The sequence below is a fragment of the Lynx rufus genome, unplaced genomic scaffold (genome assembly GCF_022079265.1).
Source record: "Lynx rufus isolate CCGP_SWC_20201006 ecotype Redwood Valley unplaced genomic scaffold, mLynRuf1.p SCAF_16, whole genome shotgun sequence".
Taxonomy (NCBI): domain Eukaryota; kingdom Metazoa; phylum Chordata; class Mammalia; order Carnivora; family Felidae; genus Lynx; species Lynx rufus.
Genome location: NW_025814830.1, coordinates 38,761,141 through 38,775,557, shown reverse-complemented (window position 1 = coordinate 38,775,557; position 14,417 = coordinate 38,761,141). Strand labels below are relative to the sequence as shown.

The window sequence follows — 14,417 nt, the reverse complement described above, 5'->3', positions numbered from 1 at the left end:
CCTAGGTTAGTAAAACAAAAAATTCCTGTTAACACTTTTAAAGGAATTAAGTTTTATATGTTACATGTAAGAAAGCACACTCCTCATCTTTAAGGGCTAGAAGTTTCTATGATGAATATCATGTACATGAAATTAGTTATAAAATCACATAAAAAATTTGACAGCAATTTTTAAAATTGTACTACATTCTTATAACATGAAAACAAATCTAACCATATGCCTATATAATCACACCTGTGATCTCTTCATTAAACTGTAAATCTTCCGATAATCTCTAATACAACAATCCACAGTATTTCAAATTGCAAAGAAATGTTTCCTACCTTGCCTGCTTCTCTTTCTAAGTCCACATACTCCCGGCTAGGTGTCTGTCGTTGTTCTCCCTGCCAGCTGGCCGGAAAAAACTGGAGAGATAGATTGGTTCCTGTGGCCACAAAAGCCTTTTAGAAAAATCAATACAAACAGGATCAGGAGCAGGACATTACATAAATTATGCAGGCAGTCATTTATTTTTACATCAGTTTCTGTCTTAAGCCAGGCAGCACCGAGAATACTTAAAAGTAAAAAAACACACACTCATCATTTTTCTTAAGTATTAAGTTACAAACATCTGATTCCATTTTGAGGACATTTGCCATTGGCTGCTTAAATATAAAATCAGACATGGAATCAATACTTTCTTTCAGGTCATTTTTTGCTGACGTTAGGATCTTGCATTGCTAATGTCTAACCAGAAGCCATCTCCTTGAATTTAAAAACTTCTATTTTTAAATGTGAAAAACACTGAAGATCTAAACATTTTGAATTTTAAAGCATACCACAATTTAAAGTTGTATAAATGGAGACATTTTAATTTCTCTTGATTTCCCTTGCTCAATGAAACACTATGCTTTAAAGCTCAGGTTAAAAATGCTCGCGACTGTCTCTTCGGATAAACAATACATTAGCGTATGATGTGATGGAACTTCTCATCCGGCTACAACCTTAGGTGATTTAAAAAATATGCATTTTCTAAAATTTAATTTTAGGAGAACTGGATCTGACTATACAAACGAGTATTCATCTAATATTTATAATAAGATTTGGATGCATGGTTCAACATATGGAACAATCTAAAACCATTTCAATAAAGTATTCTGTGTAGCCCCTAAGCGATTTATATTTCCTCCAAGTAAAAAATGGAAATAACGGCGTCCCTCTTCCCAAGGGAAATTCAGAGAGAAAGAAATAAGTAAAAAACATTTTGAAAAAAAAAACCAAACTTTTTAATCATCTAAATGTAAACTCTTCTTTCTTTGTTGAAACGAGAGAACGTTTTTGTTTTATTTTACTAATTAAAGTTCTACAACATACTTTGTGTTTCCCATCAAGGAGTCTTCATCTGAAAAAGCAAGGGGTTCACATCTGGGGTAATTTGTTTAAAGCCACTGGCTGAGTCAGCTACCTGCTAGTACCCCTGAGAATTTATAGCTTAGATTCTTTAGAGGTAAAAATTTATTCCCTATTTCTATTATTGGTATTTCAGGTACAACTGTCAACATAATTACTAAATCTCTACAGATATTTTTGATAGTATTTCCCTAATCATCTGGATACTCTTTCTTGTGGCAAATATTTTATGTGAATAGGGACTAAACAAACAACAATATTACAACATTAACCTTAAAATAAAAATCTTCCCCCATTAATAAAACCAAGTTTAAAAAAACAATCAAATGGAGTGAAATGAACCTAGGGTTCAAAAGAAAAGCAGACTCTAGAAGGCAAACTGCCTAGGCTGAAGTAAGTGACTTAGCTGTACCTCAGTTTCTCCAGTAATTAATATTTGTAAAATACTTACAATAGTACCAAGTAAATGCTATTTAAGTATTTACTAAATAACGTAAGAGAAATCATTTGGAACTGGATAAGAGAGCTAACTTTTTCAGCCTCAGATAATAAATTCTCAGAGTGGAGTGGTGGCAGGCAGATAAGCAATGCAGCCCATGAATGAATGCCTTGTGTCCAAATCCCCAGGCGTGTTTCTTTAGTATTCACCTAGTAAACAAATCCTTCCACCCGCAGTGTACCCCAAATCAGCTCAGTGCTAAGTAAAGACAGTCTACAGATCTTATTACCTCACCTCCTGTCTGAAGACCAACCTCAGAAGAGATTTCCTGCTTCATCACTTCATGCCCATTATCTCATCAAGATCCCTCTTTCAGAGAGAAGTGGTAAAAAACAGATCATTCTAGAATAGCATTTCACGAATTTATTTGACCACAGAACTCTTTTTTAATGGAATATCTATGCACACATAACTGGGAAAATTGGTTCAAAAACATAAAAATGCTACAATGTTATCACTGACTATATATAAGATTTCCAGGTTGTCCCGGCAATTATTTTACAGATTTCACAAATTATAAAATAACACCCCTTGTGTTGATCCAACATACATTTATCCTGCCATCATCAGGATTAAAAATATAATTTTTACTGCTGTCAGAGTAGTCACCATACCTAAGTATTCTTCTCTTTTATTAATCATTGGCGTTGAAGACTTCTCCAACACTCTTACCACAATAAGAACTTACCAGGAATAAATCAGACTTTACCCAACAGATTCTACCCCTCACCCATAATCATTTTTATTCATGCTATGATATGGAGTCTAATAAGTTTTATAGTTATAATCACATCTATCTAAATACAAAATAAATTCATTAACTTCAGTGACACACTAAGGAGATGTTCAAAATTAAAAGAATAAGAGGAGAGGGAAGGTTGGTAATAGTTTTGGAAACTATGCCTATATACTATACATAGCTGCTGTCAAAACACAGGCAAAATAATGCCTTTTCCACACCTACTTTCCACAACCAAATAAATAAAAGCCACAGCCTGTTCCTAAGTAAAAAAAATAAATTTTAGACATTATATTAGGTAACCTCTAAATTCAATTAATCAAGTACCTATGATACAAAAGGCATTATGCCAAGTACCTGTTTAGGGGGGAGTATATTAATGCATACACCACAGAATTAATGTGGTCTCCACCCTCTAGGAGCTAGGGACCTCATTACTTAAACGTGGAGAATACTGAATTAAGGGGGGGGGGGACTAAACAGAGGGGGAATGTGAAATTCCTTCCCAAATACAAATAGTTACATTATTCAACGAATTAAGACATGCATGCTACCTTAAGTGTACATCTTATACAGAATTCAACCTACCCTTTAACTTTTAATACTTGTCAGATATTAAGAACTTATTAAAATTTGCAGACCAGATATTTGGAAGAGAAGAAGGCCTAGAATGTTTGTCCGATTTATCCCTGGAAGAAATATATGGTAAATACAAGCAACTATTTATAATACTATAATACAGCAATTCAGATATACTGTGGGTTAAATTATACTCCCAATTCATAATTAAATACAGCAAAGTCTCTGATATGACAGAAAACACCCTAATAGCTATGCTTCACTAGGTTTCCAAAAAAAAAAAAAAAAAAACCCTCAGCTCTAAAAAATCATGACAGTACTTTGTGCCTTATCTTTCACACTTACATCAATTAACTCCAGGAAATCCACTGGTTAGGTATACCATCCACCTTTTGCAAAAGGAAACCCAGACAAAGGATGATACAATCACGGGACGAACTAATGAATGATTCTTCTACTACTCAGTACCAAAACCGAAAATATGTCTTAGGCATTTTAATCACATAATTATTATAACTACTCAAGAAACTTGGAAGTGGGCTAAAAGCTAGAGATTTTCTTTCGTAACATTCACTAATGACCAAATATTCTAGAGCTCCTAATAAATTTAGCCAGTACCTTTCACATTACCTGTAACAGAATTCGAAAAAGCCTTCATTTTAAATAGCAAAATATTCATTTTAAATATTCTTTAAAAACAAAGTTGATTTATGTGATGAAAAGGGTGAATTTCATGGCATGTGAATTGTATCTCAATAAAGTATATCATCTAAAGGAGAGGGGAGAAGTTAATGTTTCAACATGTCTTCCTATTGTTAACCCAAATTCAAACTGCACCCTAGCTTCAAGTCTCTGCAAATGCAAATGGGTCCAGTTCAGAGTAGATAACTGGATTCCATTACACAGTATTTCAACTTTTTTACTTTTTTAATTAATTATCGATCTCTTTTTTTTAGCTTCTTCCTACTTACTCTTTGGCTTCTTCACTGCCTCCTCATTAGCACCTCCAATAGGACAACCCAAAAGATGAGACACTTGAAGCTTTGGTGGACACGAAGCACTAAATCTACCACCTAAAACATGGCGTCAAATCAACTGTGGGTTTCGCAAATCCATGCAATTCTTTGGGAACTCCAGCACTAAACAGGGTATGTGTTTCAGGTTTGAAGAAAGACAATGGTTTCTTTCTGATTCTCCCGAGGCTTAACATTCTAAGAAGATGGCTCATTCTTTAGGGCTTTTCCCCCTCTACTAAAGACAATAGATAACTGGCATAAAGATTTATTCTAAGCTATAATGGGAGTGAAACAGCTTCACCTACAGATTTACCAACAAATCCCGCGTCTTAGAAACAAACTATCGTCCAGGAATCAGATCTTTGAATGAAGCCGAATTCTTTTTCCGAATGGGTGTTTTCTTCCGTACAAACACGCCAACCCCTTTATCAGTGTCACAGCCTGCACAATGAGCTTTCCTTGTACAGTTGGGCTCCGGTGTGAGTTCCACACGCGGCAACTGTCGAGTCGTGCCTGGGAAACATAACCGACCCGCAGAGGGCCACAGGGAAGCGTCTCCCCGCGAGGACGCGGCCCGCCAGTGTCTGGTTTCTCATTTTGAATCCCGAGTAGGAAGTGAGACGGCGCCCGCTCAGTTCCGGGAGCCGCGGCGTCCGCGGCGCCGTCCGGAACCGGCCTGGGCCGCGGCGGCCCCCGCGCAACAAGTGACCCGCGCGCGCCTCGGTCCCCGCGCCCTGAGCCCCCCGTTCCCTTGCCCCGCCGACTTACGATTTCCGAGCGGCCGTCGCGGCAGGCGTTCTGGAAGCGCGCCTGGCGCTCCTCGTGGGGCCGGTCCCTGAAGCCCGTGTACTTAATCTGCAAGGCAGAGACGACCCGAAATCAGGAGCCAAATCCGCGACCGCCGCCTGCGCGCCCGCCCGCCCCGCGCGGCGCAGATAAGGACAAGCAGAGTCTGCGGGCAGGCGGCTGCCCGGGCGAGATTGCCCCTCTGCGGGCGCGCCACCCAAACTTTTCTCTGCCCGGGCCCACTCGGGGCGCGCCGCGGCCTCCGGGCCGCCTGTCTGCCTCACCTCGCATTCGCGGCTCAGCTTCCTGAAGAACTCCTCGTTCTCGAACTTGCTTCTCTGGTCAGGCACGACGCGCGGCATCTTCCCGCCCTGAGGCCGCGCCGGCCGGCCGGGCTCCGGACTTGCGCGGCACCCGCTGGCCGGCTCCGCGCTGACCGACTGACCGCCCACCCGCGGCGCCCTGACTCTCGCTTCCCTTTGTTTCAGGCGCCCGCCCGCGTGGGCTCCAGCTCCCGGGAGTCTGAGGTGCCGCCGCCCGCTCGAGCCCAGCCCACGCCGCCGCCGCCTTAGCCGTTGCCTACCGCCCGCGCCGACCCAGCACTCGCCGCCCCTGGCCGCCGCCGCCGCCACTTCCTCTCGCCGCCCACCTCGCAAGCCCGCCCGTCCGCCCCGCCCCGGTCGGCCCCACCCCTCCTCCTCGTGCGCCCGCCCGCCCCAAACTCTGGCAAACAAAACGCACCATTCACAACTCTGCGACCGGAGCCGCGCATGCGCCGCCCACCCGCTTGCGGGGCGGCTGGACTGCAGCGAGCCAGAGGTGCGGCCCTCTCACCCTTGCGGGCCCGCGGTTTCCTCTGTGTAGAACTGCTCTGCGGACATCTGCCCGGACCTTGGAGAGAGGGAGCCGCTCGCGCGGTTCCTTTCTGTCGACTCTATGAAACTTTGGGGCTTCTCAGCTGCTTGGAGTGACCCCAGATTGTCACCTGAACGTGAGTGAGGAAACTTAAGTCCTTGGGGACTTTGTGTCCGAAAACCGACAGGGAGGGGTGTAGGCTGTGCCTATCAAAGATTAAAGGTGGAAACAAACCAGAGAATCTCGCTGAATCCGCATCATGGTGGAAAGGTCTGAGCTGGTGGGAGTCAGGCCTTAGCTGGGATTTCACTCCACTGCTTACACAAACCTTACACAAGCACTGGATGCTAAGCCTCAGTTTGCCTATTCACAAAATGCAGACACTCACAAGCTCTCAGTGTTGGCGTTGAGTCTTTATGTAGGTCTAACACATAATGAGCCCCAGTAAATTTAAGTTTCTAAAGAAGAAAAGTTGAATTATATAACCTAAGGCCAGTCCATATATTTACGCAAATGTGCAATCAAGCCCTAAAAAAGATTCGCAAGTTATAGGCAAGTTATTTAGCCCAAGCTGGAGAGAGTCTTACATGGGATTTATGGCAGAGCCTGACTCAGAGTTGGTCCCCGATAAATTCTGATCCTTAAAATTCCAGCTAGTCAAAAATTCAGTACAGAGATGGTAAATACAGGGTGCCTGAGTGGCTCAGTCAGTTAAGCGTCTGACTCTTGATTTCTGCTCAGGTAATGATCTTAAAGTTGGTGAGTTTGGGCTTCAAGCTGTCAGCCTGGAACCTGCTTGGGATTCTCTCTCTCTCTCTCTCTCTCTCTCTCTCTCTCTCAAAATAAATAAAGGGAAAAAAAAGATGGCAAATAGGTGCCAACTCTGATTGATAGTAGCTGGCCATATTGCAAATTTAAAACTTGCAAGAATAAGTGTTGAGGGCAATTGGCAATGTAGACCTGAATGCAGGGTGGGGCAGAATTTCCTAACCCTGTCTAGTTTAATCTCAGTTTTACAGATATGGAAGTGAGCTAGGGTAACCAACTGTCCAGCTTTTCCAGACACAATCCTGGTTTTAACAATGAAAGTTCCATGCCCTAGGAAACCACTCTGTCCCTGGCAAACAAGGATGGTAGGTCACCCTAACTGAGGTCCAGAGATTAATCAATCTACCAAGGTCAGGAAGGGAGTTTTCAGTAGAGTGGGACCTGTAGGTTAGTGGTTTTAACAAACACACTTTCTGAATAGCAAACATAGAATCAACTCTTTCCAAGGGCATGCTTCCCTGGCCCACAGCAAACCTGTGTGAATATATGAGTGTGCACAAATAGAAAAGGTATAGATACAGATGGGCCTCCATCTATCTCAGATTCTTCCCTCAAGTCTCTTTCAGTTGCAAGTGACAAAAACCCAAGTCAAGTAAACTTAAAGGTACAAAGGGACCGTTTTATTTTAAGTAAATAAATCAAAGAGAGGGATAGATAGTCTCTTTTTCTTTTCTATTTCTCCATTTCTTGTCACTGTTTAACTTTCTCATGCTCTCTTCAATGCCATTCATTTCCTGGCAAAGGATGGGAGCAGCTACTTCTCCATTTCTAAGTCATTATTTCTGGGAAGGACTTTGGCCCAGTCTGAGTCACATACTCTCCCCTCTACCAAATCACCATGTCCAGGCTGACATGATGACATTGGTCAGCTTATTACACAGGCTTTCCCATCAGGACTGTTAGAGGCCTGGAATGGGCAGCTTCAGATAGACCCTGATGAGTTGAAAGAAGGGAAGAGCAGTTTCTCCAAAAGGAAGGAGTGAAAGTGCATTGTGGGCCTACTGAGCAGTTTGTATCAGCTACAGCTGGCCAAAGATGCCATTTTTTAAAATGTTTATTGTTTTGAAAGGGAAAGAAAGAGAGAGCTCGGGAGGGGCAGAGAGAGAGAGGGAGAGAGAGAACTCCAAGTGGGCTCCTCACTGTCAGTGCAGAGGCTGACTCAGGGGCTTAATCTCACAAACCATGAGATCATGACCTGAGCTGAAATCAAGAGTCAGACACTTAACCAACTGAGCCACCCAGGTGCCCCAAGGTTGCCATTTTTATTTTGCTGCCTAAAGGTTCTGGTGAAACTGGAGGGGGAGCTCCAAATCATCATAGGAAAAGTGTAGACAAAACCAGCCTTAAAACATCTGCATCTTATGTTGAGAGGTGGGTGAGGCAGCATCCACTCCAAGGCACCAAGGTAGAAGTAGAATTAAGCCACAAGAAACAGAAGCTTTCATCCATCTGCTGCCTCTGCTTTAAGTCTTTCCAGTCCAGCAAAGACCTTCGGACGCTAGGACAATGCAGCCATTGTCTAAATAAGAGGCAAACGATGACTTTGGTACCAGTCAACAGGACTGTCTGAAGGCCAGTGGTCAGGGGAGCAGAGTTTGGGGGTCAGCCTCTACGGTAGGAAAAGAGTATATCCCATGTTGCACCATTCAGCGCCATCATAGTCATTTAGGTATACTTTAGTATAAAACTTTCCATTTCTGTCTCTAAAGAATGATCCACAAGGCAGCACTCTTACTCCACACTCGGTCCAGGTAGGGCTCATAGACCTACAGCTGATCTTGGCGGAGGGTGGGAGTACAGAGCAGGACAGAGTACACAAATTGTCAGCCTCATGTAGGGTGACAGGGGTAGGGAGTGATGTCTTGAGGGAAAGGGATGAGAAAGCCTGCGAGGCAGATCCAGAACAGCAGCACCACAGACAGCCTTTGGCAACTCCAGGCCACAGGATAACCCACTCGGCATTGTCTGGCATCCAACCAGCCAGGACGCCTGGGAAACAAGCCGCAGGCTGAAGGAGGCCATCTCCTCGGCTGACCTCTGTATGCCTTTTTTTCTTGTGAAAAAAATTTTCACTTATTTAAAAAAGTTACATTAAAGGAAATTAATAAAGGCAAATTTCACCCATGTGAAATTTAGGTATGTTTAACTCTGTGTTTCTGTCCAGCTCGGTATGGATTGGTCCAGGCACTACCCCATGGAGATGTTTGCTAAGAACCACCTCTAATAGGATCCAACTGTGGACTGTGTGTATCTGTTCTTTGCCTAGAAACACCCTTCCCACTCCCCAAACCTAGCTGAATTCTTTCTGAAGCCCTGCTGCTTGGAGTCTTCCTTTCCTGAGGATTCAGCCAGCCTAGGGCCTCTTCTTCCCTGTCTTCCTGGAGCAGCTGCTCCTATAGGACTCCCTGACCAATCTTGAATGGGTGGACAGAAAATGCATAGTAACACTGAGCAGGGGATGGGAACCCTCAATTGTTTGACCCAACTGCGAAGCTGTGAGCTAGGTGTTTTTATGTCCCTTATCTCAAAGTTCATTCAGAGAACCACTTTCCAAGACAAGTCTTCTTGTCCCAATCTGACAGATGAAGAAATAGAAAGTCTGAAAATATAAATAACTGACCACAGGACAATGACAAGACCTTGACCCATCAGAGATAACAAAATGGCATTGGGGTATATCATCTTCATTTACTCCTTACTATAATCCTGCAAGTTTGGTATTATTGACTCTATTCTACAGATGAAGAAAAACTGAGGCACGGGGGGGGGGGAGGGGAGGGGGCAGAGGGGTGCTGGCAATCCCAGGTCTGTGCTCTTAACTATTCCAGCCTAAGGCATCTGCTGGTGAAGATGCCAAAAGCCCTGCTTGTCTCTCTAGCTGAACTGCCAGCTCATGCAGAGTTGCGGCCAAAGCCCCTCAAGCACCCTGCCATGCTCCCAAAGGGTCCCCAACAGGTAGAATGAAGGAATCCTATCATGGGCCTTATGGCAGAATCAGTTCCTTGCCCTTGATGGTTTTACATTCCTGCCCCTGAGCCCAATTGTTTGTCTTTCCTTGGCTTGGAAGGTCAAGGCCTAGACATCCTTTCTCCCTAAGTCCAGCAGAAAGTATGGCTTTATCTAGGTATGGTGTCAGCAGCTCCCCACATCTGCGTCTCCTCAAAGAGAGGGTGGGGTCTTCCCACGCCCCTGAGCCTCTAGTGTATTTTTTTCTAAGGAAACAGTTTCCCTTCAGTTACTAGGGAAATATTGTGCCATCTTGAAACAAATAGGATCTGGAGTCACAAATGAGACTTGATGGGGGTGAGAGAGAAGGGAAATTAATGGTTGGCACAGTTCCTAAAGCCCCAGCTCTACCTAGCTTCTAGTCTGGGGATGGAGATGTGCCTAAGTCTGGGGTGAGGGTGTCATCTGCCTAATTGAGGCAGTTTTCTGGGCCCTAAAGAATTTTTTTTTTTGAGATATAATTTAAGTACACCATAAAACTCACCCCTAGGTCCTTAAGAATTTCCCCTCCCAGGAGGTTCTTCCGCTTCTTAGCTCCCCTGCCACCCTCCCCCACCAGCTCAGCCATCCCACTAGGAGAGGAAAACTGAGAGGAGTAAGTTTCCCCAGAATAGCATTTCTTCAGTGTTGGGATCAATAAACCCGTTTGCTTAAAAGGAACCAGATGATTTCATCCTTATAATTACAAGTTTGACGTTTGCAAATCTTGCCCGGGCCTAAGGAGCCTCTTTGTCATGGGAGGTGGAGGGGTTTGTCTGGGTGCCTGAGGATGGGGACCGAGCCTTGTGTACTGGGAAGAAGGCCAGGCTGGGGTCAGGAGGCCTAGCTGACCAGTCTTGGAGGGCTGTTTGGGACTGCTCCCCTTCTCCTCCCCTGCTCTCCCAAGTTTCTGGCGGGTGATGGGAAACAGACGAGAATAGGGGACTAGAGAATGGCAGTGGTGAGCTCTAACCGCACCACCCCTCCCCCGAGCCCCTCCCTCAAGTCTCTCATTTGCCTATGGCAGAGAGGCAAGGACTGTCAGCCCAGCATTCATGACTCCCTTTCCTTTCCAATCCCGTCTCTCATCATTTCTCCCTGTGGTATGTGGCAATCCAGCCATACTGACCTGTTACATTTCCCACATGCCTCAGTGCCTTTGCTCTTACTGTATATACCCTCTATCTAGCATGACTTCCTCCCCTTTCTCTGCTGCAATAACTCACATTTTTTCTTTGAATATAAGTTCAGGGGCCTTTGATTGTCCTTCATAGACCACTCCACAGTGTCCCTTACTCTATCATTTGGGCCATACGATGATGCATCAAGGAGATGGCCAGTACACCTAGGACATAGTAGCATCCTGGGAGGATTTGGCTCCCCACTAATTTGTGTTCGTTTTACTACTGTGAAGTTTTCATATGAGTGTCTTTTCCCTCACCCTTACATTTTTTTAATTATTTAAAACTCGTGCATATTTTTTGTAGAAAACTGAGGAAATATAGGAATATAGGAAAAGAAGATAGTCTTACCACCTCAAAACAATAATTTAATTATAATTAAATATACAGTAGGGTGCCTGGGTGGCTCAGTCAGTTAAGCGTCCGACTTCAGCTCAGGTCATGATCTCACGGTTCTCAAGTTCGAGCCCTGCATCGAGCTCTGTGCTGACAGCTCAGAGCCTGGAGCCTGCTTCAGATTCTGTGTCTCCCTCTCTCTCTGCCCGTCCCCTGCTCATGTTCTGTCTGTCTGTCTGTCTCTCTCAAAAAAAAAAAAAAAATTAAAAAAATTTTTTAAGGGGCGCCTGGGTGGCGCAGTCGGTTAAGCGTCCGACTTCAGCCAGGTCACGATCTTGCAGTCCGTGAGTTCGAGCCCCGCGTCGGGCTCTGTGCTGACGGCTCAGAGCCTGGAGCCTGTTTCCGATTCTGTGTCTCCCTCTCTCTCTGCCCCTCCCCCGTTCATGCTCTGTCTCTCTCTGTCCCAAAAATAAATAAACGTTGAAAAAAAAAATTAAAAAAAAAATTTTTTTTAATAATTAAACATGCATTTAAGTATATTTTCTTTGGCCTTTCTCCAGCTATGTTTCTTCACATAACTATGCTGGTTTTTTGTTTTTTTGTTTTTTTTTAGTTATTTATTTTGAGAGCAAGACAGGGAGCGTGAGCAGGGGAGGGGCAGAGAGAGAGGGAGAGAGAGAATCAGTGCAGAGCCCAACTCGAGCCTTGATCTCATGACAAGATCAGGACCTGAACCCATATCAAGAGTCGGACACCTTGGGGCTCCTGGGTGGCTCAGTCAGTTGAGCTTCCAACTCCAGCTCAGGTCATGATCTCGCAGTCTGTGAGTTCGAGCCCTACGTCGGGCTCTGTGCCGACAGCTCAGAGCCTGGAGCTTGCTTCGGATTCTGTGTCTCCCTCTCTCTCTGACCCTCCTCCGTTCACGCTCTATCTCTATCTCAAAAATAAATAAACATTAAAAAAAAAAAAAAAGAGTCAGACACCTAATGAAACCGACTGAGCCACCCAGGTGCCCTGCATGTAGTTATGATGTTCTATGGTACAGTTTTGAATGGTCTTTATTACCTAACCTATGGCATAAGTATTTTCCCATGTAATTATATAAAACTAATGACATCCTGGCTGATCTCCTATTGTTGGGCATTTATTCAGGTTGTTTCCCATTATTTACTGTTATAAAATAGGCTTCTGTGAACATTGTGGTGCTTAAGGATTTTTCTTAATGTTTTTGATAGTGATTTTAGGGTCAATATCCAGAAGCAGAACCCCTATATCAAAAAGTATGGGTGTTTTAAGATTCTTGATATTTGTTGCTAGTCAAATTTCTCTTTGGCACTGCCTCTTCTCTCTTCTTGAGTCTTAAAAATCCTTCCTCCCCCCATTTTTCTTCTCAGTGTCTCAGACACAGGAAATGCCAACCAAGAATAAACCAAGACCTGCAGATAGAGATCAATGGATCAATAAAGGAGGTTGAATAATTCAACATTCACTTCTGGCTCATTATTGACTCTTGAATCCAAATGCATCCTCTTTTACCTTCTCTCCTTTTTGCTCCATGTTGATGATGCCTTGATACCATGAACTGTTCTTGGGTTCTTTCCCAAATTTCCCAAGCTCTAAACCATCCTGACAGTCAGGGTTTCCCTGACTTGTCTTGCAAGTAGGCAGACAGAATTACTAGCCCACAGCCTCCTCATCAGACTGCCTTTCCTCTAGGAACACAAACGGAGCAATTAATAAAGCAGACAATAATTCTCTTCTTCTAGATGATACTTCTGAGTGAATAGGCAAGGAGCTCAGCTTCAGACTGTTCTAGCCCTGGTTAACCTCCGCTGTCTAGCTTGCTTCTTTCCCCATTCTCAGCCAGGCAAATTCATGCTCTTTCACTAAACATGGGCTCAGAGGCCTCTGAGAACTGCTGGGAGAATGACTGCTCCACACCAATGCCTGACCTGGAGACCAGACCAAGCCTCCTCAAAGGTGCCCCACAGTTGATAGCTTCCCTAGCCCACCTGATGCTAGGAAAGCTTGCTCCTTCTGCTCCAGGGGAGCTCCCAGGATGCCTTGAAGCTTAAGTAGTGTCAGTGATTGAGATGGACACAGATGAGCCACCTAGATCCCTCTTCACTGAAGGTCTGCTACCTAGCAGCTGGGATTGCTCTCACTCCTTTCTGGGGTTCCCTGAGCTATAGAGAGCTACCTTCAAGTCTTCCTTTCTGGGCAGCTTACATCCAATGACTGGAGATGGGAGAGGTGCCTGGGTGGCTCAGTCAGTTAAGTGTCTGACTTGATTTCGGCTCAGGTCATGATCCCAGGGTCATGGGATCAAGTCCCTGGTGGGCCTCTGTGCTGACATTGTGGAGCCTGCTTGAGGTTCTCTCTCTCCCCCTCTCTCTGCCCCTTCCTTCCTCAAAATAAATAAACTTTAACAAACAAACAGCAACAACAAAAAAACAATGACTGGTGATGGGAGTATAAAGGCCCAGCAGAGCAATCCTGATAGGCCACATGAGCTCCAGGGCTCTCTGTGGAGTCACCTCAAGCTGTTGTTGGGCTGCAGTGTAGCTTGACTTCTCCCTCTACCCAATTCTGCTTTTTTCCTCTCCCATCAACACATTTTGGGTTTTTTAAATAAATAAATAAGTAAGTAGTTAATTATTTTTGAGAGGGGAGGGGCAGAGGGAGAGGAAGAGAGAGAATCTTTTCTTTTTTTTTTTTAGTGTTTATTTATTTTGAGAGAGACCTAGAGAGTGTGCATGGATGAGAGTAAGTCGGAGAGGGGCAGAGAGGGAAAGAGAATTCCAAGCAGGCTCTACCCTGCCAGCACAGAGCCCGACGAGGGTTTTCGTGAGATCATGACCTGAGCCAACAGACTGAGTCAGCCAGGCACCCGAGAGAGAGAATCTTAAGCAGGCTCCACGCCCAGCATGGAGACTGAACTCGGGGCTCGATCTCACGGACTATGAGATCTTGACCTCAGCCAAAATCAAGGATCAGATGCCTAACCGACTGAACCACCCAGGGGCCTTGCTAGCAATACATTTAATCCCAAGGGCACTTCTTAATAAATACCTTGCGAGTGAAACTTTCTAGAGAACTTGATCTGTGACAGTGACTAAGAGTTATTTGAAAGAGAGCTTCACCCGGTGCCATCTCCCTTAGTATACTTGGATCTGGCCTGACTTGGATTCTGGCCAATAAGATGCTGTGGAGAAGTCACTTTA

At 44.4% G+C, this 14,417-nt stretch overlaps 1 protein-coding gene and 1 long non-coding RNA gene across 3 annotated transcripts in view; one reads left to right on the top strand and one right to left on the bottom strand.

Moving 5' to 3' along the window:
* CBFB (core-binding factor subunit beta) overlaps positions 1-5,622 on the bottom strand; it is a 56,362-nt gene extending 50,740 nt beyond the window's left edge. The window contains exons 1-3 of one of the 2 annotated variants that reach the window (XM_047078538.1): positions 5,293-5,622; positions 4,991-5,077; positions 324-440 (exon numbers count right to left, since the gene is read on the bottom strand). In XM_047078538.1, coding sequence (XP_046934494.1) covers positions 324-440; positions 4,991-5,077; positions 5,293-5,370 — 282 coding nt within the window. In that variant the 5' untranslated portion in view covers positions 5,371-5,622. The remainder of the gene's footprint in view (positions 1-323; positions 441-4,990; positions 5,078-5,292) is intronic. The other variant, XM_047078540.1, reaches the window with a different exon arrangement.
* Positions 5,623-5,664: 42 nt separating this feature from the next.
* The window catches only part of LOC124511377 (uncharacterized), a 44,684-nt gene continuing 35,931 nt past the window's right edge, over positions 5,665-14,417 (top strand). The window contains exon 1 of the long non-coding RNA XR_006961876.1: positions 5,665-5,999. This is a non-coding gene — a long non-coding RNA (uncharacterized LOC124511377). The remainder of the gene's footprint in view (positions 6,000-14,417) is intronic.